At 42.3% G+C, this 22,182-nt stretch overlaps 1 protein-coding gene across 5 annotated transcripts; it reads right to left on the bottom strand.

Annotated features, from left to right (window-relative positions):
- Nucleotides 1–1,750: 1,750 nt before the first annotated feature.
- Nucleotides 1,751–20,910, bottom strand: IL5RA (interleukin 5 receptor subunit alpha). 5 transcript variants are annotated; one of them, XM_072876112.1, is made up of 11 exons: nt 20,813–20,910; nt 17,602–17,757; nt 16,108–16,253; nt 15,376–15,514; nt 14,733–14,865; nt 14,467–14,657; nt 13,368–13,513; nt 12,585–12,720; nt 9,173–9,269; nt 4,081–4,162; nt 1,751–2,119 (listed from the first exon to the last, which is right to left on the bottom strand). In XM_072876112.1, exons 2-11 carry the CDS (start codon nt 17,681–17,683, stop codon nt 2,027–2,029), a joined length of 1,245 nt encoding a protein of 414 aa, XP_072732213.1. In that variant the 5' UTR covers nt 17,684–17,757; nt 20,813–20,910; the 3' UTR covers nt 1,751–2,026. The 5 variants fall into 5 exon arrangements, with proteins under 5 accessions (XP_072732213.1, XP_072732214.1, XP_072732215.1 ...); XM_072876113.1 differs by having other exon boundaries at nt 17,602–17,686; nt 20,813–20,826; XM_072876114.1 differs by lacking the exons at nt 1,751–2,119; nt 4,081–4,162 and adding an exon at nt 6,163–6,497.
- Between the last annotated feature and the right edge of the window lie 1,272 nt (nt 20,911–22,182).

Raw genomic sequence — 22,182 nt, 5'->3', positions numbered from 1 at the left:
ACGATCCCTTCTTGTCCTTTTGCAGATGCTGCCAGCTGATGTCAAAGGCAAGAGCCTGCAAAGCAGCCTTGGACTGAAAATGAGCCAACTGCGAGTCTCCCGTGCCTCCTGCCATCCCGCGGCCTCCAGTGAGCACCCAGGTAGGCAGACAGATGCACTTTCAGAGCCCACCCATCCTCGTGGCATTCTCTCATTCAGGAGAAGGGACTGTAAGAAACACAGATGAAGCTCTTGTTTCATATTGAAATCAGGGTCTCGCAGCACCCAGATTGCAGTCTTGGCCAGCCGCCGTGATCCCTGTGCAGGTGTCAGCCATCGCAGCCCCACCAGCTTCACACAGCCAAAAGCTGGGGATGTTTAAGCCTAGGGAAACGAAGATATTAAAAATGCCTGCTTTCTTCTGCAAACTGCACGAATCTTACAAGAAGGAAGAAAATAACCTGAAGAAAAAAATAAACTTCCACAAAGCAGGAGAGGAATAAACAGTAAGGACTCCTCTGCATGCTGGACAGTCAGGACACCAGAGGAGAGGCATGCAGGAGGCATCGGGGTATCGTCAGTTGAGTGTCTTTGTCCGCATGGCAGCACAACTACATGAGCATAGACATTTTTACCAGTATCTTGGAACTTCACAGGAAAAATCTGAGAGTAGGACTGGTCCCCTCCCCAGGTCTCGCCGTGTGCCTGGCGCAGCAGGGCCCAGGCTGGCAGCCCCGGCAGTGCAGCGTGCGCAGAGCCAGCAGCGTGCTCGGGGCTGGCCGTGCCCAGCCGGGGCTCAGAGGGGTTTTACACTCAGCACTGGGGTCAGTGCTCTGCAGGGGCTGCTGAGGGTTCTTCAGTTGCCAGTGGCTCATCAGCGGGAGACTCCTGTCAGTTTTCTGCAGCGTTTCATAGCTATTTACCTGAATAGTTTTCAATTCCCAAGCTGTGAATTTACTGGAAGTTTAAATGTGGCTCCTCACAGGCCTGCACTGCACACAACCCGTGCAGCACAGCAGGCCACCTGCAAAACCTGCCACAAACTCTGAGATTTTGGGAGTTATGCCTGTCGCAGCAAGGTGCCAGCTGTGCACACGCAAATAACAAGGCAATGTGCTATCTGTGTGTACAAAAGTAGCAAGGCAAGGTGCTAGCTTTGTGCACAAAAGTAATAAGACTCTAATTGTACATCAGCTGCATAGGCAAACTAACCTTGTCTTAAATAGCCTATAAAATCCAGAGGCTTTTGGGGTTTAGAAAGTCCTGCAACTGAGACAGCCTTTTCCCCACATCCAAAATTGGTGCTATGTTTACTTAAAAAGCAAGATGTGAGTACCTTATGCAGTGCGAGAGGGACACTGCCACGTCAGGCACGGCCTGGCCGTTGCACCGTTCAAGCAGTCCCTGCGCAGGAGCAGTCTGGCTGCACGGCTCACAGCTTGCACACAGCACAGACAGACGCTTCCGTTATCAATGAATTCCATTTCCATGGAGGTTATTCAGAGTACTTGCTGAGTTCACACTCTTTCGTTACAAAATGTATCAGTGAAGGCCAAGTGTGGGTCCCCACTCTCATGAAGAATTTGCTGTAGCCGTGCAGCACTGGAGATGACAGCACTGGGGTGCTCTACAGCTTGTTTTACTCTTTTCCTAGGATTTGACCCACCTTGATCACTGCCAGGGACCATGGCTGGGTACCTTGCTGCTATACACAGGGCTGCGCCAAGTCCCAGTTTGTATTTTGCATCTTGAGTTGTCAGAGTTACTTAAAACAAAACAAAAATCCAAAAGATTGAGCTGTCAACCAGAAAAAAAGCCATTAGCTCTTTTCCAGAAATTTTTCTTCCTACACAGCCCTTGTACCATGTACTAATATCCTGCTTAAACTGGGACTTTTTTAGTAGCTTATCATTACGCAAGGCACCTCGTGGAAGCAAGTCCTCCTTCCCCGGTTGGAAACACCGCCGCGGCAGAGGTGACACGAAGCCCGTCCCGCGATGCTGGGTGGTGTGCCGGGGCTGCGCAGCCTCACCAGCCCCACAGCCTCTCAGAAAACAGAGTCGTCGAGGGCGCTGCAGTAGAGATCTTCAGCGAAGCTGCCGAACTCGGTCTCCGTCTCGCTGGTGCAGGTGCGTGCTCTCTGGAAAGCAAACACCACTTTTAGCTGGTGAGCTGGGAGGTAAACAGAGGTTATCAACTACGCTGCACTAATTAAGAGAGATGAGTCATTACATGTCGTTTTAAGCATGCATTGAATATTCATTATGAAACAAATGCTGCAAAGCCCTCACTTAACAACGTTTAGCAAAACACTGTGTTTCAAGTTGGTGCATTTAAAGAGGGATTCACCCAAAACATTTCATGAGGTAAGAGCCGAGAAAGAGCATTGGGTTCAACAGAAGAAATTTGCCAGAAAGTTCACATTCCCGCTGAAGTTCTCACAGGGCTGCTCATCACTCTGTCCCTCGGGCCAGCAGCCCCCTGCACCCACAGATTTCCCATTCGGCATACTCTGCACAACACAGCTGACCACAGTGGCCCACCAGACAGCCCTCTGTGGCCAAGGACAAAGAGCCCCGGGAGGAACTGGAGGGCATGTTAGGAGGCACGTGAATTTTTCTGAATAAACAGCAGTGAAGCCCACTTGTGGGGCCAGAGCCCGACCCCTCGGTACTGAGCAGAGTTGTGCAAGCAGGCGTGCAGGGACGGGGTGTCTCGCAGAAGGAAGCAGAAAGCAGTAGTTCAGCTGCTGGGAAGCCCGCAGGGGTGGTGGGAGGCAGAGCCTCTCCCCGGGGCTGAGCGCGGTTCCCACGGGCCATGCTGCCACTGCTGCACGGGGCTTTCATCACCTCGCCCCGCTGTTTACACTACAAATTTAGGAACTGAATGCCCACAACAAACAGCTGCTGGGGGTTTCACTCTCCCGGGTGATCTCAGCAGAGACACCAGGGCCATGTCCTCACAGCTCCCTGCCAGTACCACCACCCTTGCAGCCGCAGTGCCAGCAGAAAGCCTCCAGCCGGTATCACCTACCCGCTCCGAGCTCACTTTCAGTAAAGAGATGACTAAATAAAAGGCAGTGCTGCTTTTGATAATGTGAAACAGCTTTTGCAAGCTCACATTTTCTAGCTGCAGTGTTAATATTTGCTATTTCTCATATTCTTATTTGTGATACCCTAAGTCATGTTATTTTACATCAGTGGCTTTAATTAAAAACAAACATTATATGATAATCTTTTAAGCCTGTTTCCTTGACCAGACCATGGAATAAGAACAATACCCAAAAAATCAAGCCCCTGTTCTAAGGGGACAAATTAAAATCAAGTTACTGAGCAGCACTTCCCTTGAGGAGACAATGAGGAATTTTATCTTATCTGTAAGGCAAATGTATTTATCAGGAAGTAACAGCAAACATAATAAGGCTTAAGACCAGCTTAACAGTAGGACCAAAACATTTCCCATTGTTAGGGTTCACAAAATAAATCAGCTCTCCTGGAGTCAACCTCCAGTCCCTGCCAAGGCAGAGCTATCTGCCTGGCTGTGCTCCGTGGAAGGAGCAACTCCATTTCCTTACAAAAGGCAGAGCCAGAGATAGGGCACTGTGTGCCTGAAATTCGTTGCATATTAGAAAAGCACTCGACAATAGCACTTAATCCTGTCCTTCGTTTTTAACCCTCCACAAAACACCCCACCTACAAACAAGGCCAGATCCAGAGCTACTGCAGACTGGGACCTGTCCTCAGAGGGAAGGTGGCCACACAGCCAGGTGAGAACCGACCACAGCAGTTATGATTGCAAAAACAGCCTCACAAATTGCTAAATTCGATGGCTAACTCCATTTTATACTCATAGTCAGGGCTGTGCGTATCATTAGAGTAACTGCACCCACAAATTTCCCATTTGGCATGTTTTGCACAACACATTTGACAATGTAGTCCACATTTAATATGGCCGTTAGAAATTCTAAGAGATCAAAAGGCTTTAACTGAGCAGTAACAAGCTATATGCTCACAGCCTTACAGGGAAAGAGCAGCACACAAACACAAGCGTTTCTTCTAGCCCCCCCCAAAAAAAAAAAGAGTGACTAAAATGTTATTTTACCTCGTAGTCATTCGGGAAGGGATCTCTGAATTTGTTGCTGGGTGTTGGAATTGGTGGAAACAGTTTACTCCATACGTGGTTTCTGCAAAAAAACAGTAGTGGAGGGATGTGAAAGAATTGCTTTTTCTGATGATGACGTATCCAACAAGCAGCACGTGTTTAGCCCTGGGAGAAGGCATATCTCCTCGCAACCGCCAGCCCTCCTGCTCCCCTCCCACTCAGTCATCGGCATCAGACAGCAGCACGAGGTTCAAAAGGGGTCAAAGTAATGGATAACGGCCCACCAGCGGACACCCCGAGGACTGGGCAGGTGTGCCGTTCCTCACAGGACACTTCTGCACCCTGGGGACATGCGGATGACAAAGAGGAGGTGGGCTGACACTCTCCCCCATCAGCCTCGCCCATCGCCGCCGCAGCAGAGAGCTGGGCTAGAAGGTCCGATCCAACGGGGCACTGCTGCGGCTTTTAACAGCCAGCAGTAGGCCTGTCTTGGAGAGAAATTAATTGCTCTGATCTGTCTGTTCACACTCATGTTCTTCCCAAGGGCTGCGTTGTCATATACCTTGTTTGGACAGTCAAGACAGGCTGACTTTGGTTTCTGGACATAATCTGCCCACGTCTCGTGGTAGGAGAGCAACCACAAATAATTGTGTGCCGAGGGAACAAGGAGGAGGCAAGGAACCAGACATGAGATGGCTGACAGTAAATGGTTCTGCTTAGCGGTGTAATAACTCATCCTGCTAACACTCTTTGAGATACTCCTTCCCTGCCTGACACTCTTTAGTCTGGCTGAAGCTTACAGGCATATGTATTTTTGTCATAGCAAGTGCTGCAGAGTGAACTTTTTCTCATCTTTGATATATCCCAGAGTATAGACTTCACATTTTGATCGCCAAAATGCATTCACTATCTCTACCCCTGGACAGCACAATGTCCAAATAGGACCAGATTTTAATGGGAACTTGGCCTGAGTGAAGATTATAGGATTTGGCCCAGAATTAGTATCCGGTACCTGTTTTGTGGAGCAAGCCTGACATCCATGAAGCAGAGACGGCCAAGGTGTGGAGCCCTAGCTGCTGCGACCAGATCTGCTCCTCCGCCCCATTTATTTTGTGACAATTCTCCTGGCTGATGTCTGGTTAGTTCAATGCTTATGTTCTTATGACTGTTCTTCTTCCAAAAGCTTTCGGAGTTTTGTCAAGTTTTCTTTTATCCTATTATATCTCCTCACCAGGGAGTTGAGGAAGAATATTTTCTGACTATCAGTTTGGAGCTAAACCTTCCTGGCTGAGCTGCTGCTGCCTTGAAGGAGACATTGATGCTTAACTAATTATTAGGCGAAGGGAAGGGCCATACCACTGCCCACACAATAGAGCTGACCAAGCAAGCTATGGGATGACTCCCCATTGCTGCATATGGACAAGGGCTTGTGATGGAGGTGTGCAGCCAGAAGTGGGAATACAGGGAGTAAAAGCAGGGTGTGAGTGAGTTGTTTTTAGGAGACATTTGCATCCCCTTTGTTGAAATGCTGAATGCAGTCCAACCATCGCTGGCTGCAGAGGACAAGTCAGGCTGCGCAGTCACCACCAGCAGAGTGGGACAGTAAGGTGGCTGCTGGTGTAATTCAGGAGTGGGACCGGGATGAGTTCCAATATTAACACTCCAGCACCTGGCATCATCTCTACTCTTCACAGCTTTCCTGCGAAGGGTTAGGTCTTTGTGACCATACCCAGGTGAGCTTTGCAAGCACTGTTGTCTTCACGGCTCCTGCAAGTCCATCGGGTCTCCCAAGCCTTTCAGGAGGAAGGCCCTGGGAGGCCACATGATTTCTCCTGCATCTTATTTCAGCTCTGAGTGTGGTTGTGATTTATGCTATTGCTGTGCAATGTCACCAACAAGATTTGGGTTTTTTTGGAATTGGCGCGTTTCTAGTTGTGCTGTTTGTCAATAAAAGATTTTGATGGAGCCATATCAAAATTATTTATTGAGTCAGCAAAAAGCATAAGTTACACGTCACTTCTGGAATAGAAACCCTTAAGGAGGGGTGCACAAACGCCCAACAGAAATGAGGCAGAAGCACACTTGTGTTCGGGGGGCTGCTTGCCCCCAGGTGCAAGAGTCTTTGCAGTGAGGCGTTGGTGGGGGTGGTGACAGTGGTGCCCTCAGAATGGTCCTGTTCTTTTTTGCAGGACACTGAAAAGTTGCAGTTATGTGATTAAATAGCTTGTCACAAAAAATGTTCCAGATATCTCTGCTTGTCTGTACGTGGGTTAGAGCACAGCCCTTTCCATTAGCACTACTTGGACCTTCAGGCTTTGGAAACACCCCATAGACCCTCGTGCCTTAACTCAGCGTTTCAGGGCCTCCATTTATTGTGCTGTGTCTGTCTTTCTGAAATTTTCCACTTTTCCCACAGGCTGTGACATGAAAAGGCCAAAGATAAATAAAGAGAAATAAGTAGGAGAACAAGTTATTTTCCCTCTTCTAACCACTACGATGAGATTGATAAAATATTTGTTTTCACAGTATGTTAGAGTGCCTTTTCTAGTGTCTTGTCTCCACCGAGATTCCCTGTGACATTTTCCAAATGACTTCCCTGTAGCGGGTGGCTGGTGACTGGAGTGGCATGCAGAAGAGGGAGGGGTACCTGGTGGAGGTCGGGATGAGCACATTGATTTCAGGGTATGGAGGGCTACTGACTGTCCTCATGTCAAGTAAGTGGAGAGCACCTAGGAGCAAGTTATTAACTACATCGTCCTATGGGCTCACCTCCAGGAGGAAAATGTTATTCCAAGATACAGCCTAAGGAAGCACAGATGCTCATTCATAAAGACAGCGGGCAAACTAGGAAAACATTCAGTTGTGCTTTTTATGAAGACAGTAACCTCATCAGCTACTGCAAGTAAGTGAAGGGAAAAGACTATCCAAACAGTCCCAAAGGGCTTCTTTGCCTTGTAGCATTTCTCCCAAACGGTGGGCTGTATCTCCAATGCCTGCAATCACCAGGAAGCACACAGAAAAATTTATAGAACTCTTTGCTATAATGAAATTCCTTATAATGCCTTCAAATCGTATGAAATTTGAAATGATTCTGTGGCTTGAACTGCATGGTACACTTCATGAATTTTCAACAGCAGTAAAAACTGAGAGTACTAATGAAACTGTGATCTAGGGAACCTGTTCTATTTTTCTTTTTTTAATATCTGCAGATACAACAAATGAGCAGGCTAAGCATTGCATTTCATCTTCTTACACTTCCCACCTCCTCCCAGGGCAGGCTGGAGGATTAGAGAAGTGGCGAGGACACTGAGCAAGAAGCAGCTTGGGAAGGGTGGAGTAATGCTAGCAACTTCATGAAATTCAGTGCAGCAGGCAGATAAAATTTGAATCACTTTGGCAAAGATGGAATGTAATGAGCCTTTGGGTGCTAGGGAATTATGTACTAGCCAGGCAGAGAGAAAATCCTAGAAGCAACCAATGTAGCATCAAGCAGCTGAACCTGGAAAAGCTAGCTTAAATTTGCCTCATATATTGAAGTTCATAAAATGCATTACTACAGCATCTTCAAGCTGGTCCTTGAGTAGAAGTCTTCCCCTATACCTATTTCTTCCCCTATATCTGTTTCAGGATCTCCGCAGGGGGTAACTGCATAATATCCAAATACTTGCAGAACTCCACAGGAAAACATGGAGCGGTATGACTGCTACCAACTGGTGTTGGAACTAACTGGTGTTGGTGTTTTGCTGTCCCAAAGAGAGAGGAGAGAGCTGACAAAGATGATGCTGGAGCAGTGGAGGACCTACAGCTATACAGACAGGTCAATCCATAAAAGAATCAGTGATGTGAGTAAGAGCAGTTTGGGAATTTCCACCAACACATCAAGGCTGCATAGTTGGGAACAGGTGCATACAGAGCACAACATGAATAAACTCTCTGGGGAGTTAATCTATCTTGTTCCAGAAAGGATTGCTTATTGAGACCTGCTATGCTAATTAAATTGACTTAAGAACAGGTTATCATAGACACCAGACACTTTAGGGAGAGTTAACAACAGTTATTCTAATGTAACATTCCTGTAGACAAGACCTTTATTTGATAAAGGAAATGTGGTATGGAAAGGAAAATAGCCAAGGACACATCAGGATGACCAATAAATTAAAAGGCATTAAAGAAATTAATAAGAAATTAGCAGAGTCGAGGACAGCACTTACATTACTGGGAGCTGTGTTTATCGTGATAATTGCTGCTTGATGAATGTTTCAGGGGAGAAGCTTGTAATTACATTGACTCTTTAAGTCATCACTTACGATTTGACTAGTCACAGCTACAGAAATCCAGAGTGTATCTGGGTTTCTTCACAGCACATTTTGGGAAGTTTAGCTATATGGTATCTGTTTTTACTGCATGGCATCCATAGCCTCTGTAGTAATTAAATTAATTAAAATAATAATTTAATAGTAATTAAAAATAAAATAAACAAATAGTTCAGAAACTCAAAGCAAACAATAGCTCAATGCACTTGCTCCTGTTAAGAGGTCAAGAGGAGCAGCAAGCACAAAAGCACTGAATTTGTACCTCTTCAGAGCATCTACCACACTCCTTTGATGTCAACTGAAATTCAGATACATGCCCAGGGCCCAATATAGAGTGTATGTCTGCAGGCTGAACTAGACAAGACTGAGAAAATATTGGTCTGTACATTTTAGCCATGAAAGATGCTCCCAGCAGCTTTCACCAGGGTTAAAGACAGAGTCCTCCTGGGAAAATCATTGATCCAACGAGATCCATGTAAGTGAAGAAATGAGATAAGGACAAATAGATTTTTAACAAATTAACCTCACTCAGTATATGGTTTCGTTGTTTAAGATTAAATTGAATAACCCTCTTATCCACCAATTTTGCTGAATGTTATTGTTGATAATTAATGAGGCTGATTATTACTTTTCAGTGCTTTTGCTTTGTATAATTATGCTTGAATACCAAACTCAGTGCCCTTTCTTAAAATTAAGCAAAGCTTGTAACATCCACACACACCTGTTGAACACCTAGTCCTTAGTTATACTGTAATTAAAAAGAAGATGTTGATACTTACATTTTGCATTTTATAGCAACAAGCAGGAATGTGCAGCACGTGGACACACAAAGCACAGTGAGAATCCAGGCTACGGGATTCTCCAGTTTGTTTTGCCCTGAATTTCAAGAAAAAAAGAAGTTAAATATATTATTTTAGTGCAGGTTATTTTAAAAACACTCTTACAAAAGATTTCATCAGCTGCTTTATGTGATTACATTCAGATCACAAATTAACATGCAAACGATGAAGATTTGGTATCTAGGATTAGAAACGAAACGAAGAGCTTCAAGAACAATTTCCATGAAACTGACTTGGCAATTTCACAGTAAATTTCTTTCATTTTGATGAAGGAGAGAACAAGCCGAGAAGCATGAGGAGCCAGGCCCACCAGGACGATATGGTCCGTTAGCTGCCGTCCGGAGACATGCGATGCCATGCAGCGCGCACACGACTGGTACTCAGAAAAGACACTGTTTGCTGATAATCTCAGGCACAAACTGTTTGTTTTCCATTAAACCATTCTTAACTTCTGTTAATCCTTTCTAGCCAGGAACTGGATTTCTCTGGCTTCATAAACTTGCCTGTAAAAAAGACATCAAACCCCCCATTTTTCTGGTGAGCTGGTTGCCGATACATTTCCTCAGGAAGGATTTTTCTACTGCCTCTGCCTGTGAGCAGACACAGGTATTTCTATCAAGGTCAATGCTTCTGTTTTGAAAAGGTATTGCTCAGTGACCACAACCATTATTTTGCGCCACATTATGCCGTATAACAAAAACATTTACATTGAACCGCATTTTCAAAAGGCTGCCAATTCCGTGTGTGGCTACGATAACTACCTGTCCTATGCATCAAGGTGTCAGCACTGCCATTACCAGGTAATTGGAAGGACATCAATCGGCGAGCAGAGGAGCGTTGGGTTTATTGGTGCTGTAGACACAACAATATTCAATGGTGGCCAGATTTGTTTCTGAGAAATGAGGAGCTGAGCCTGTTCTCTCCGCCGGCGGCTGTGGTTGCACAGCAGTCCCTGAGAGCAGCATGTGGATGACGCCATGAGCAGGCCCGGGTGATCCGTTCTGCGCCTCCATGCCACCCCGATGGGGGTACACAGTCAGCCTCGCAATTACAAACGGGTTAGGATGGTTTATTTTGTCTTCAGGGTTACCACTTTTCTTTCACGAAAATAAGATTTAGGATGTAACTGTCAATGAGTTATGCTTTGTGTAAGTCTTGAGGATGACTGGGGCAGCAAACTGTGGAAAACGGTTAAGTCCCATAAACCAATTTAAGTCCCATAAACCAATTTTAAGCATCCCAGCGTGACGGCTGGGAAGCGTCTCCACTTTCCAAACCAAAAATGGAAGGGTCCTAAGTCTCTTCCATCTTATGTCAGTTGGCAATGGCTCCAAAAAGGCACGACCAGGCAACACTAAGTCTCACCGCAACTCGGAATAAGGTGTGGGAGAAGCAGCAATTGCAGAAGCTGTGCTGTGGCTCTGGGGACCTGCCCGGGGCCTCCTCGTCGGGCTTCTCGCCGAGATGTGCCCGGAGGGACCAGCCCAGCCCCGCGCACCACTGTGAACCAGCACGAGCCCGTGCCCCTGCCTAGTGAGAGGTGTCCACATAATGCATGAAACGGAGGGAAGAGATGAAACTTCCTCAGAGCCACAGAGCAAGTTAACAGCAACGCTAACCACTGGCTGAGTACGTACTGAAACCCAGTGACTTTTGCAGTAACCTGTATTGTGTCAATGAACTGCAACAAGCCTCTAAAAACCTGTTTTCATAAGAAAAACTGAAGTAATTGGACCTATCCTTGGATATTTTTGAGATTTTAGTAAATTTTTATGGAAGACTAACTTTCTTCCTTTTTACCATCAGGATGAATTTCCCATATTTGGTATGGGCAGTGTGTGAGTAGAGCCATCTGTAACAGCGATGTTTCCAGGTTTCTCAGTCATTGTCACGCCACGCAGGAGAGACAGCTCAAAAGTGCTCCAGCTGACATAGAGGGGCCCTCAAATCTTTCAGCCTTGCTGGGAAAGCAGAACCGGGACAGCACAAATGTGCTGTGAGGTGCTTCTCAGCCCCAAACTCGACCTGTGGATCTTTTAAACTGTGAACCCTGGCAGTGGCTGTTCACACGGACCTACAGCTTCACAGATTTGTTTCGTATTGGGCTGACGTGTGTAGTTAATGAGGGTGTCCAGCCCACTCAGCTGCACTAAGGATTTTTTATCTAGCTTTGTTTGACTGCAATGCTTCTAAACAGCCTTTTAGAGACAGCTGGTATCAAGGTGCAGTTTTACAACGCCCACTTTGGCAGCATATGGCTGCATTTCACAGGGCTTGATCACCACAGCCCAAAGAATGGATCCAGAATTGTGTTTCAGTTGGTAACAGAGTTGGAGGATTGCTGCTACAGGACGGGCAGTCTAGGCCAGTGTTTTTCTCAGGGTATGAGCTCAGAACAGGTCTACTGGTCTTAAAGTTGTTCTCATCCAAATACTTCCCAGACAGGTGCATGAGGCTAATAAACAGACCCAGTTTTCTTACTTAATGAGCTGTCTGGTCAGCCCCCCCTGGCCCAGGTGAGTGGTCGGGTTGCTGAGCCTCTCTTCCCAAGGGCTTGTCAGTGCCATGGAGCCAGGTGGGAAGGTCAAGGGGATGTGTAAGAGTAAGGCAGCAAAACACCAGCAGATTTAATCACATTCACTAGCAAACAGATGTAAGAGGAAAAAGTGCAGTAAACAGGAGAGTGTTAAGGACTTTTTTTTTTTTTTAGTGAAAACCAGGAAGTTAAGAAACTCAAAAGATAAGAGCAAAGGAGGATGTCTAAGAAGAAACAGTTGATAACGTGCCGTGATAAGGAAACTGTTATTTCCAGAAAAACATGTTCAGCAAGTGGGAAATACAGAACAAAGTGGGGCAAATTATCATGTTCCAAAGATGCTAAAACCATGCTCTTCCATCCCCCCCCGCCCCCCAACATTTAAGAGTTCAGATAGCTCCAGTAAAGTAGTAGTTGGCATGATCATTCATATTAACTTCCAGCATGAACGTCACAATGCATGCCAGGGAAACACATGTAAAAACTAAAGAAGTAATGCAACTAAAAGGCCTTACCTAGAATTAGGCCTTAAGCTAGTTTAAAGCAGTCTCTGAAAACATAAGCATGTTAAAACAAAACACTGTCTAAAACCCCTCCATATGTCCAAAATTTTGCTTGGGATTTTTTTTTTTTTTAAATGGAACAGAGATTTAACTCCACTTGGCATTAACAAGTCAGTTTCTTTCTTCAAATACCTATTTTCCTGGCTTCTATTAAAATTACTTGGTGTTGTGCATGCTCATGATTAGGCAGCATTTGCTTTCCAGCAATGTAATAATATTCATTACAAGACAGAAGCATGTAATTCATTCTTACCAACATAAATAATTTCACTCCAGTCACTCCAAAATCCTCTCGTACAACATATGTGATGATTAGCTCTTATTTGTACGGAATACCTGTTGGTAACATCAATCCGTAATCTGAAGTCGTTTGAGGATATTTTCAATATCTGTTAGGAAAACAATATTGTACTGTCATAGATTACTTAAGACTAAACAATTCAGAAAACAAACTTTAATCATGTTTATCTTTTTATTTTTTTTAAACTCCTTTACTGGATTAACAGTGAGCATCTGGCCTTGCTTTTGAAGTAAGATCTCTATTTTTATAGGTGTATTTTCTCTCATAATACACCAATATTTCAGGGCAAATTCTTGAAAGATGCCTCATTTTTGCATTCTTCCTTAAGACACTTAATGCTGGATTTTCAGAGTTGTCCATCCTCCTACTGTTCTGAACCCAGATGCATAAAACTGAATAACTCCAATTTTTGTCCTTCTGTTTTCCTACGTCTCTTGGGGATAGTTTGTTGCAGACATAAATGATGTCCAGAAAAAGAGGAAAAATATGAAAACTGATGAGACTTTGGCTTTGCTGAACCCTAGTCACAAATGGGACACAAGTTCCACCAAAAGTCCATAGTTTCAAAAATGTACTAATAGCAGGTTTTATTTTAAATGTTTTAAAATTTGTAACATATCCATGAATATAAAGACTTTTTTACGAGGTTGCATAAAGGCAAATTCTAGCTATATAGGACAGTCAGCTCAGAGACAGGAATGCTATGTAGTACTTGGGCATCAGAGAAGCAATTACCTGCTTGTTACCTGACTTCAAGTTGAAGAGGTAAAATTCGTATTCAAAACATTCTTTAGAGAAAGGAGAAATTGGCTTCTCCCATGTGGCCAGGAGATCATTTTGCTCTAAGAGTACAGTGACATTTCTGGGAACATTCACTTTCTCTACAAAAAGAAAACTGTACTGGTAAGTTATTTATAGAGCAAAGTTTAAATACTAACAATTGGAGCACTTTATAACCTGATAGGGTTTCCAAGCAGGACCTATAATCCTTGAATTTATTTCACATTTTGGACAGAAAAGATAAGGATTTAGGAGGAATAACTATATTGGAGAAAACAGTTAAGGGAAAACAGTTTTTAAAATCCACTTAAAAGTTCTGGAAAACTAGATTATGGGGGGGGGGTTATTAAATTAATTTTCACAAAAGCATGAAATTAATGGTAGAACAGTTAGAAAAACTTATTCAGGAAAAAAACAGATATAACCAGGAAAGTTACTGAAAACTGGAACAAATTCAAGCTATTATGGGGATGATTTCTAAGAAGAAAGTATGTCAACTGTTTTATCTTAGTGAAGCCATGAAAAAGGGAAATGTTATCTATTTACAAAAAAGTGAAAGGCGTAGAACTAATGAAGTAAAAGAAATTATTTGGGTGGATGAAAGATGATAGACAGTCATGGCTGATACTACCTTTTATTCAACAGTCTAATGCCTTTCTTTAAAAGGACATGGTTATCTTGAACACCATGTGTCTTTTTCCTTTCAAAGAAAGGCCATAAAATAAAAGGCAGTAAAAACTGTACTTGAAGGTATATTGACTAAATCAATTGAAAATGAATATTGGAAATAATGCTTTGGCTAACAAACAGAATAACTAATTGTATTTTCTAGCTTTTTGTTTTTGTCATTCTATAATATTAAAATCAAAGTTAGTTAAAACCATCCATTTCTGTCTTATAATCTCTTCCACTTTCATTAAAATGTCTATGCAAAATCAGCATAAACTTTCACCTGCAACAAGAACCATTCAATCCAGTAATATTCTCTCAGAAATCTTTTGACAGTCCTGCTAGACATTTTTTAATTTTTTTTTAAAAATGTATTTCCACTCACCAATGGCATTTTGGTTAAATAATTGCTGAAAAGGTTTTATTGCAGCATACTTGCTAGACCCATTAATGTGTATTACAATGAGATTGTCAACCTCTTCAGGATCAATATGAGTCACTGAAAATCTGCACTCAGTATTCCTGTTCCACTTGTCTTTGATGTAATCTTGACATTCTTCAGTGTACGTCTGATACCTAAATTAAAATACTTGTGAGACATGACGCTCTTAAAGAAATTCATTGCTGACTAAAATGGGAATAAACACCAACCTGTAAAATAGAAAGTACTTGGTATCTTCTGGTGCCCCTTGGCCAGGAACCCAGGTGCAATGGAGAGAAACAGTACTAGAAATGGTGATGCGAGTAACACAGGACAAATTAGTGACAGATGTCTCTGGAGCACCTAGAGAGTCAAGGAATTATAAAGCAGAAAGAAAAATCTTATTACAAAAATCGTAAGAAATTCATGTTGCTAAAACATTTTTATTACAGTCTTTGGTCCATTATATCTACGTCTATTGTATCCAATTCTCTTCCTTATCACACAGGTCTATCAGTTATGGATGGATGAAGATTCCCAAACAGTGTAAGTAAAGCTGTACCACACAACACCATTACATATTTCATGTACACCTTGCAATTCAAGGCAACATGATCTTTTAATATCCTAGAGCGTATGAAAGTAGGTTAGCCTTAGCAAGGAATTTTTAGAAAATTTTATGTGGGTTATCCATGTTGTGCACCTCCAGATTGTACTCCAGGATCCACAGCAGTAGAGAAAGGTCTGGGCTAAATAATTTTGTAAGATCAGTGTAGCAGTATTTTTCAAGTATTAAACCTGTCACCTTTTGATGTCTAGTCCACAGACCAGGGCAGGACACAAAATTCAGACCTCCCTTGCATTTCTTCTTACCTGGCGGAGGTGGGAGTTTTTCCTTCACCCAGTCACTTCTCATCTGAAAGTCATTATGAAGAAGTAATGTCCGAATGTGTGCAGAGAAACCGTTGTGAAGTGCAGCTGTTTGGATACTGTGAGTCTTCTTTGTATCATACTTGAAATAAAAAAAAAATCAAATAAGCATCACATGTAATGGAAGCCAAATTAAGGGACCTGCAAAGACTGATCCAGTCTTTGCAGAGAGGCAAACCAGACAGCTAGATTAGCTGGTTATATTAAGTGTATAAAGCTAGAGAGTACAAATAATCCACACAAGAAGTGTGTAAGGTTTCTCATTTAAAACAGCAGGACCCTTATCTTACCAAAAATTTGTCTATAGCATACAGCTGTGATGAAACATGATCTGACATTTAATGATACCCTGGCATTAATGTGAATTAAGTGAGCTGACTTGAACCAGGAGGAATGTCACTTAAAGCCAGTATCCAGCTTCGCCCCAAGATGAATGCTGCCGAGTGCCAATTCCCAGGCTAACCCTTGTCCCAGCAGAGCTGTAGCCATAAGCATAGCTGGAAGGGAATCTCTCCAGTGCTCAAAGTATATGTTTATGATATAAAGGAATAAGTGATTCAATATGCCATTCATTCAAGAGACGTATCACGCCTACTGCACCCCGGTTTGGTGCAATACATTAAACTCAACAGGAATTTAACTTTCTTAGGATACTGGACTTATCTTTTATCTTACCTCTTCAGGCACAGGGCTTAGGATTTTCACATCATATCTAATAGTGTAGTTTTTTTGTTCTTGATAAGGGTTTGGTTTCCAGTGTAAAAGTACTTGTGCTAATGCAGAGACTGTAAGGGTGAAGTTAACAGGTGGGAAAACCTGAACTGTAAGGGAGAAAACAAAAATATTCATAACATAGTAATCCCGTGAATTGTTTCGAGCAATAGCTGTTTACAAGCAATGAGCAATACAAGCAAGTAATTTCATTTCAATATTGTGTTCTCTCAACAGCTTCTTATAAAATGTTTCTAATATTTGAAAAACATCTTTAAATAACAACCAAAACTTAATCAAATAAGAGTTTACTTAAAACTTAGCTTAAAAAATGTATTTTTGTAACAGTTTCAACTTGAAAATCACAATGATACGTTACTTCTGGCTTGTTGTTAGGTTCAGGTTGTTCAACTTGATCCTCATAGCCACACAGACACTGGCCATCTGTACTGAAACAGAGCTGATCAAGTGATCAACTGTATGTACAATTCTCACTCACATAAGCTTGCGGAAGAGTGTAATATGGGGGCTTTCTAAGAGAAGGCTGACAGCCACAAGAAGTTATATGTGAGAGAAGAAACAAAATTATGAACAGAGGAATTAAGCACAAATGGAAGAAAACATAGAAGGATGGGAATGATAATTTAAAATGACAGGGCAAGAGGGATTCCTGGAGCTCCTATGGAAATGAGGAAGATCTCATGCTGGGGGAAAATGTTAGCATATAAATAGCAAGGCAATGAAATAATCAATCTACTCCCCTTCATTTCTAGAGTTCTTCAGAGCCTGCCCTCCCTTAATTGCCATCTCCAAGGCAGTTGAGGGACGTCAGTCCCCACTTCTCTTCTCCCATGATTTCAACCTTTGATGCCTACTAGTTCAATTTTCAAGCATATAACTTGCATTAGGAAAACTGCCTCATAAAGGCTCAGAAAACCCCAACAAAAACCACCCTGAACTGCTTCCCTTAAAATGTTCCTTGTTGAGATGCCCACAAAAAACGTCACCATTAAGGCTGTTGATACATCAAGATTATACCAGCAATGCTTTGTGCTGCCATGTTTCTGCAGCTAACTACAGTTTTGTTCCTGGAAGTAAAATTGCTACCTGGAATAATGCCTTTACTCTGGCTGGATTAAACTGTTGAATAAACCAGGCCAGAAACTACTGTCCAGCCCAGACAAGTGGCACGGCACAAGTTGTGTCTACATGCCTCATGGTTCTTCCCTCTCAAAGCAAAACAGTCCTCAGGCACTGGCTGGAAGCAATCTAACTGAGACAGGGTACAACTGTCCCAGGAGCACGTTAACACAGCACGGTCATCTGTGGTCCTGTACTCATGGCATGCCATGAACTGTTTTATTCATGTGTAGAATAGTGCATGTGACCAACACGTAGAGGGGTCTTGGTCACCCACTGGTGCTAAAACAACACACTGGTAGAAGGAAAATGCCTTACCTCCTGCAGCTTGAGGTACGTTTCGCTGAATCAAGTTCATTGTCCAAAGGAGGATCAGAAAATCTCTCATCATGCTGGCCATAATCTTTAAATGGTAAATGAGAACGGCCGTGTATCAGCGTATGTGCCTTGTCACCATTTTACAGAGGCCGATGGCTAAAAATGAACACAATCCCAACTGTTAGGCACACAAACCATGGAGCTGGGTATATCCACATGATCAAAGGAATGCAACTGCAGGTTATAGACTCTTCTCCTTTCCTTGCAGGAAAATGCATCTTGTCATAGCTAAATTTTATATCAGTACTACCAACGACATTTCATTTTGCTCCCTTTGCTTTTGCCAGCCCTCTTTGAAAAAGTTACTGGTTTCAAACACTATCATGTGTGGATGTTCAGAGCAGCAGTCACGGACTTAGAGCATCTCCCCACAGAGAGGAGCGAGTCAGGTTGAGGTACATTGGCTTTCAGTAGAGTCCCATTTACTCCAAAAACAGAAATAACCATATTTTTAGCTGCCACTAAATATAAAATAGCTACTTACTGGAATTTACTTTCCAGTTTCTATTTCAATAAAACTCGCTAAAGAAGCAGTCTCAGTGCTCACCTCAAGGCTAATCTCCAGTGTTAATTACTGGGTGTAAGAGAAACTATTTTGTTTGTTTCTAATTTAACTGAACGACTATTTTTAATGCTTAAAACCAGCATGTTCTTATGCTTCCTATGGATTGTTTCATGAAGTACTGGGAGAAAAAAAATCTGTGTGTAATCATTCATGTATAACCTAATATAAACAACATGGAAATACAGAACAGCAGTTTTCCAAAATGTTCTTACCGAAGAGAAATATGCCCTCCCAGCCCAATCACAGTACTTCCCTGGGGCACTACAGCAATTGCTTGTATGGAAAACATAATATTTTCAGATGGTAATGAGCAGAGAAAGCATCTTTAACCCATCCTCCAATAAATAACCCGGGGACTGGAAGCACTCCAATTGATCACAGTTGGAGTACTTCTACTATACAGTAACTATTTTTCAAAATGGTGTATGAATGTCGAGTTCATTAAAATGACACATAATCTATAATGCAGTGTGTTTCTTAATGTCCAAGTCCACTCATTATCTATATTCATATTTTGTATGTATCTACTATTCTGGTAGCCAAAGTGTGTGTGAGGCTAACTGAACCGCTGGAGTTTCCTAACGGATTATTCCTGGGGAGTCACGATTTGCTTTTACGTATGTTGGGTTATTGAAAGACATTTTGGTCAGACATTTTTGTTCTTCCAAAATGTATGTGAATCACAAACAATCAGGTAATTATTATTCATACCATACATTTATGGCTACACAATGCCTCCAAGACTATTTCCTGTTGCATTACCATTCATGAAAAGCCTGTTCTTTTGGATTCTCTCACTTGAATACCATACAGACCTCTGCTTCACAAGATTATGTTATTCTAGAGGGCATTATGTGGACTGAACACAAGTTTACAATGGCACCTGATCTCTGCCCACCTCTGCCACACCTGCACTGCTTAATCTGATAAAAACTAATTAAAAAAACTGCTAGAACATGACACACATTTCCAATATGCTTTTGTACAAATTACTGGCATCAGGCTTTCTTTCCTGCTTCAAAAAACATCGTACAGCTCATTTACCTGATGAGACTATTAAATACACTAATAACTTTTTCTCTATTTAAAAGTAAAAATTTATCAACTTCAAATCCCTGAAAATAAAAACCAGCTTCTCATTTTCATGCTAGCAATAACCCCAGTACCACTCTGCCAAGAACGCAACTCTGAACTGCACAGATGTGTGCGTGTGGTTTTATGCATGCGTGCACATCTGCATTCCTACCTGTCTACTAACACTACCCACCACGTTCATTGCAGCTCTCTCACCGACCACCTACAACCAAAACCAGCAGCTAAGAAGCAGTTTCAAGTAGATTAAGCTCTCGTAATGTGAACTAGGTACCTCGATGAGAAAGACACGAGAACCCACCAAAGGGCATTCCACTGGCATAGAAGAGAGATGGAGGGACAGGTTGTGCTTCCCCAGCTGCAGTCAAAGCTTTATCAAAGCTTTAACAACTACAAGACTTTGGGAAAGAAGCTTCATTAGTTCCCCTGCTAAGAGAACTCACTTTTTTTAAAACAAAGCAATCACTTCAGTACTTTATTAAAAAAAAAATTCTTTAAAAAGCCTCATGTTTTACAACTGCTTAGGATTCACATCTACTAACGTGAGTAATGTCAGTATGTTGGTTACAACACTGCTCTGGCATTTAGCACAACTAAAAAAGCTGGCTCTCTCTTGGGTTTACTTAAAGTGGGTTTGGCTACCTATAGATTTTTTTACCTTGTCCTCAAAAAATAGGGATTCTCATTCTTCCTGGGCACATTCTTTACCCTGTACTTTTGAAAAGATCCTAAAGATCAACTTTTCAAAGGTACTTTTGCTGTCTAAAAGCATGCACGTATTAGACACAGATCTAACATTTTTCTCAGCAGCAGTTTACTGATTTGTAACTGGATATAAAATGTTACTGTAATTCAGATTAGTTTCCAATTATTATCCCTGTTTTTCTTATAAGTTTATCTTTTCCTGCCTTATTTTAAAAAATGCTATTTTTCTTTTTCTTGCTATCAGACTAAGATTGAAAATACAGCTTCTGGAAGAGGTATTTCTACAGCTGTGTAAGACCACAACCTAAGAACACCTTGCAGTCTGTGATACCCTGTGTGATTCATGTGAGAAATTACTGAAAACAGAATCAAAATAAGTGTATTCAAGTCAAGATGTTAACTAGAAATCTACAAGAGGATTACGCTCCTCACAAAAATGAATATAGTAAGTTCTCAGGACAAATAAAAGCCTTTACTATATTATGTTTTGGTTATATATGGTAAAAAATAATACGCAGAAGGTAAAGGATCTATCCCCTTCATAAAGCGTATACTCCTTCTTAAAGGACAGCAGAAATCCAAACCATAGAAAACAGCCTCTAAAAGGTAATAAATTTCTTACTTATAGCTGATGTGTCCCACTATCTCACAGGCAACTGGACAGAAGCAGATTCCAGATGCATTTCCCAGTGTAAGGCAAAGCTGACTTTGAAAAGCGGGACCTTTGCAGTCTTGAAACAAAGCACCACAAGACAAAAACAAACCGCAACAGATATCCCAAGAGATTACCTGTGGAGTCTCAAAAGTTCTGTGAAGAGTCTGCTCCGTTTGTTCAAACATCCTCTGGGTCATCTCCCTGTGGGTTTCTTTTATAACTGCTGTCTTTCAAGTACAAATGTGATAGGTACTTCAGAAATGATGGCAGATGATAAGTTAGACAAGCATGCATTGAAAAAGGGAACTACAGATTTAACCACAGGATGGAAGGCTCCATACAAGCACACAGTTTAGCCCAGAAATGGTTTTACTTTATTTATTGAGGGTTAATTATATACCATAGTCTGATAATTCTCTAATAACTTTGCAAGAGCAGCAACATTTAATGACTGACTGCAAAGAAATAACCTATAGCCAGCTACCTATGGACCACTGCTGATATCCCAAGTTGTTCTTCCCCTAGAAAACCAAATCCAAACGTTGCTGGAAAACTGGTTTTGTCCGATGGTTTTATACCATCTTGTCCAATGCTCCTGCCATACAGCCACGTGGACATCAGTGGTATTTTGAGAAGTTACCTGTACCAGAGCAACTGGTACGCTCTGGTACCAGGAAGCTGGTACCTAACCTCATGCTGATCCATAGGGCTGGATAACACAGGCTCACAAGCAGGACAAACAGCAGAAACCAATCCAAGGTCCTAGAGAAGACCCTGCCGAAAGTAGGGCTATATGTAATGGAGTTATAGGAAGGACGAGAAGAAGGCTAATGACTTACATTCATTAACAACCTGGATTGCAAGTACAGAGAACCCTATTAAATGTGCAGGTGACAAGCTGGGAGAGGTGAGTGCTTTGGAGGCTAAGACTAGAATTAAGAAAGTTCTTGACAAATTGGTGGAAATTGGGTGCAGTTCAATATGGACAAGCTCACAACTGCATTTAGGCATTATCAACTGTAAATTACTAGCTATAAATAATCAATTATCAACTGATTAGGTCTCTGTTCCACAGAAAAGAATCTGGAGTTTTGGAGGGTCATAAACTGAAGAGGAATAAACAATGTTATGCGCTTGTGAAAAAGGCACCCCAGGCCAGCTAAAAGCGAGTGTCCTCTGCAAGACACATGAAGTAATCCTTCCGCTCTGCACAGCACTGATAAAGCTTCCACTCACATGCACTGTGTCCAGCTCAGATACTGCACTTAAGCAAGCCATGGAGCAGATGAAGACAAGCCAGTACACAGCAAAGGATACTACCAGAGCCTAAAAAGTACCAGTGAGGAAACAAGTTAAGGGAAGACTTGTGCAGAAATGTAACACATTAAGACTTTCACATGCTCTCCAGGTCCATTGGGCTGGGACTAGAAGGTAATGACAAGTAAAATTCAGGTTAGATATCATGGATAGATGTCAGTGTCAGGGAAAGGGAGGCAGTGGAGCA

Source organism: Ciconia boyciana, chromosome 11 (assembly GCF_034638445.1).
Source record: "Ciconia boyciana chromosome 11, ASM3463844v1, whole genome shotgun sequence".
NCBI lineage: Eukaryota > Metazoa > Chordata > Aves > Ciconiiformes > Ciconiidae > Ciconia > Ciconia boyciana.
The sequence above is the reverse complement of the archived record's forward strand: the minus strand, read 5'-3'. Positions and strand labels throughout refer to the sequence as shown.

Bases quoted from the DNA above. Each gene is read 5' to 3' on its own strand.
- IL5RA (XM_072876112.1), bottom strand. From the start codon at position 17,683: ATGGCCAGCATGATGAGAGATTTTCTGATCCTCCTTTGGACAATGAAC. The intron at 9,270-12,584 runs GTAAGAATGAAT...CTTGAAATTCAG, and splicing joins GAGTGAAATTATTTATGTTG to GGCAAAACAAACTGGAGAAT. The intron at 4,163-9,172 runs GTAAGTATCAAC...GTTTTTTTGCAG, and splicing joins GTTGCTATAAAATGCAAAAT to AAACCACGTATGGAGTAAAC.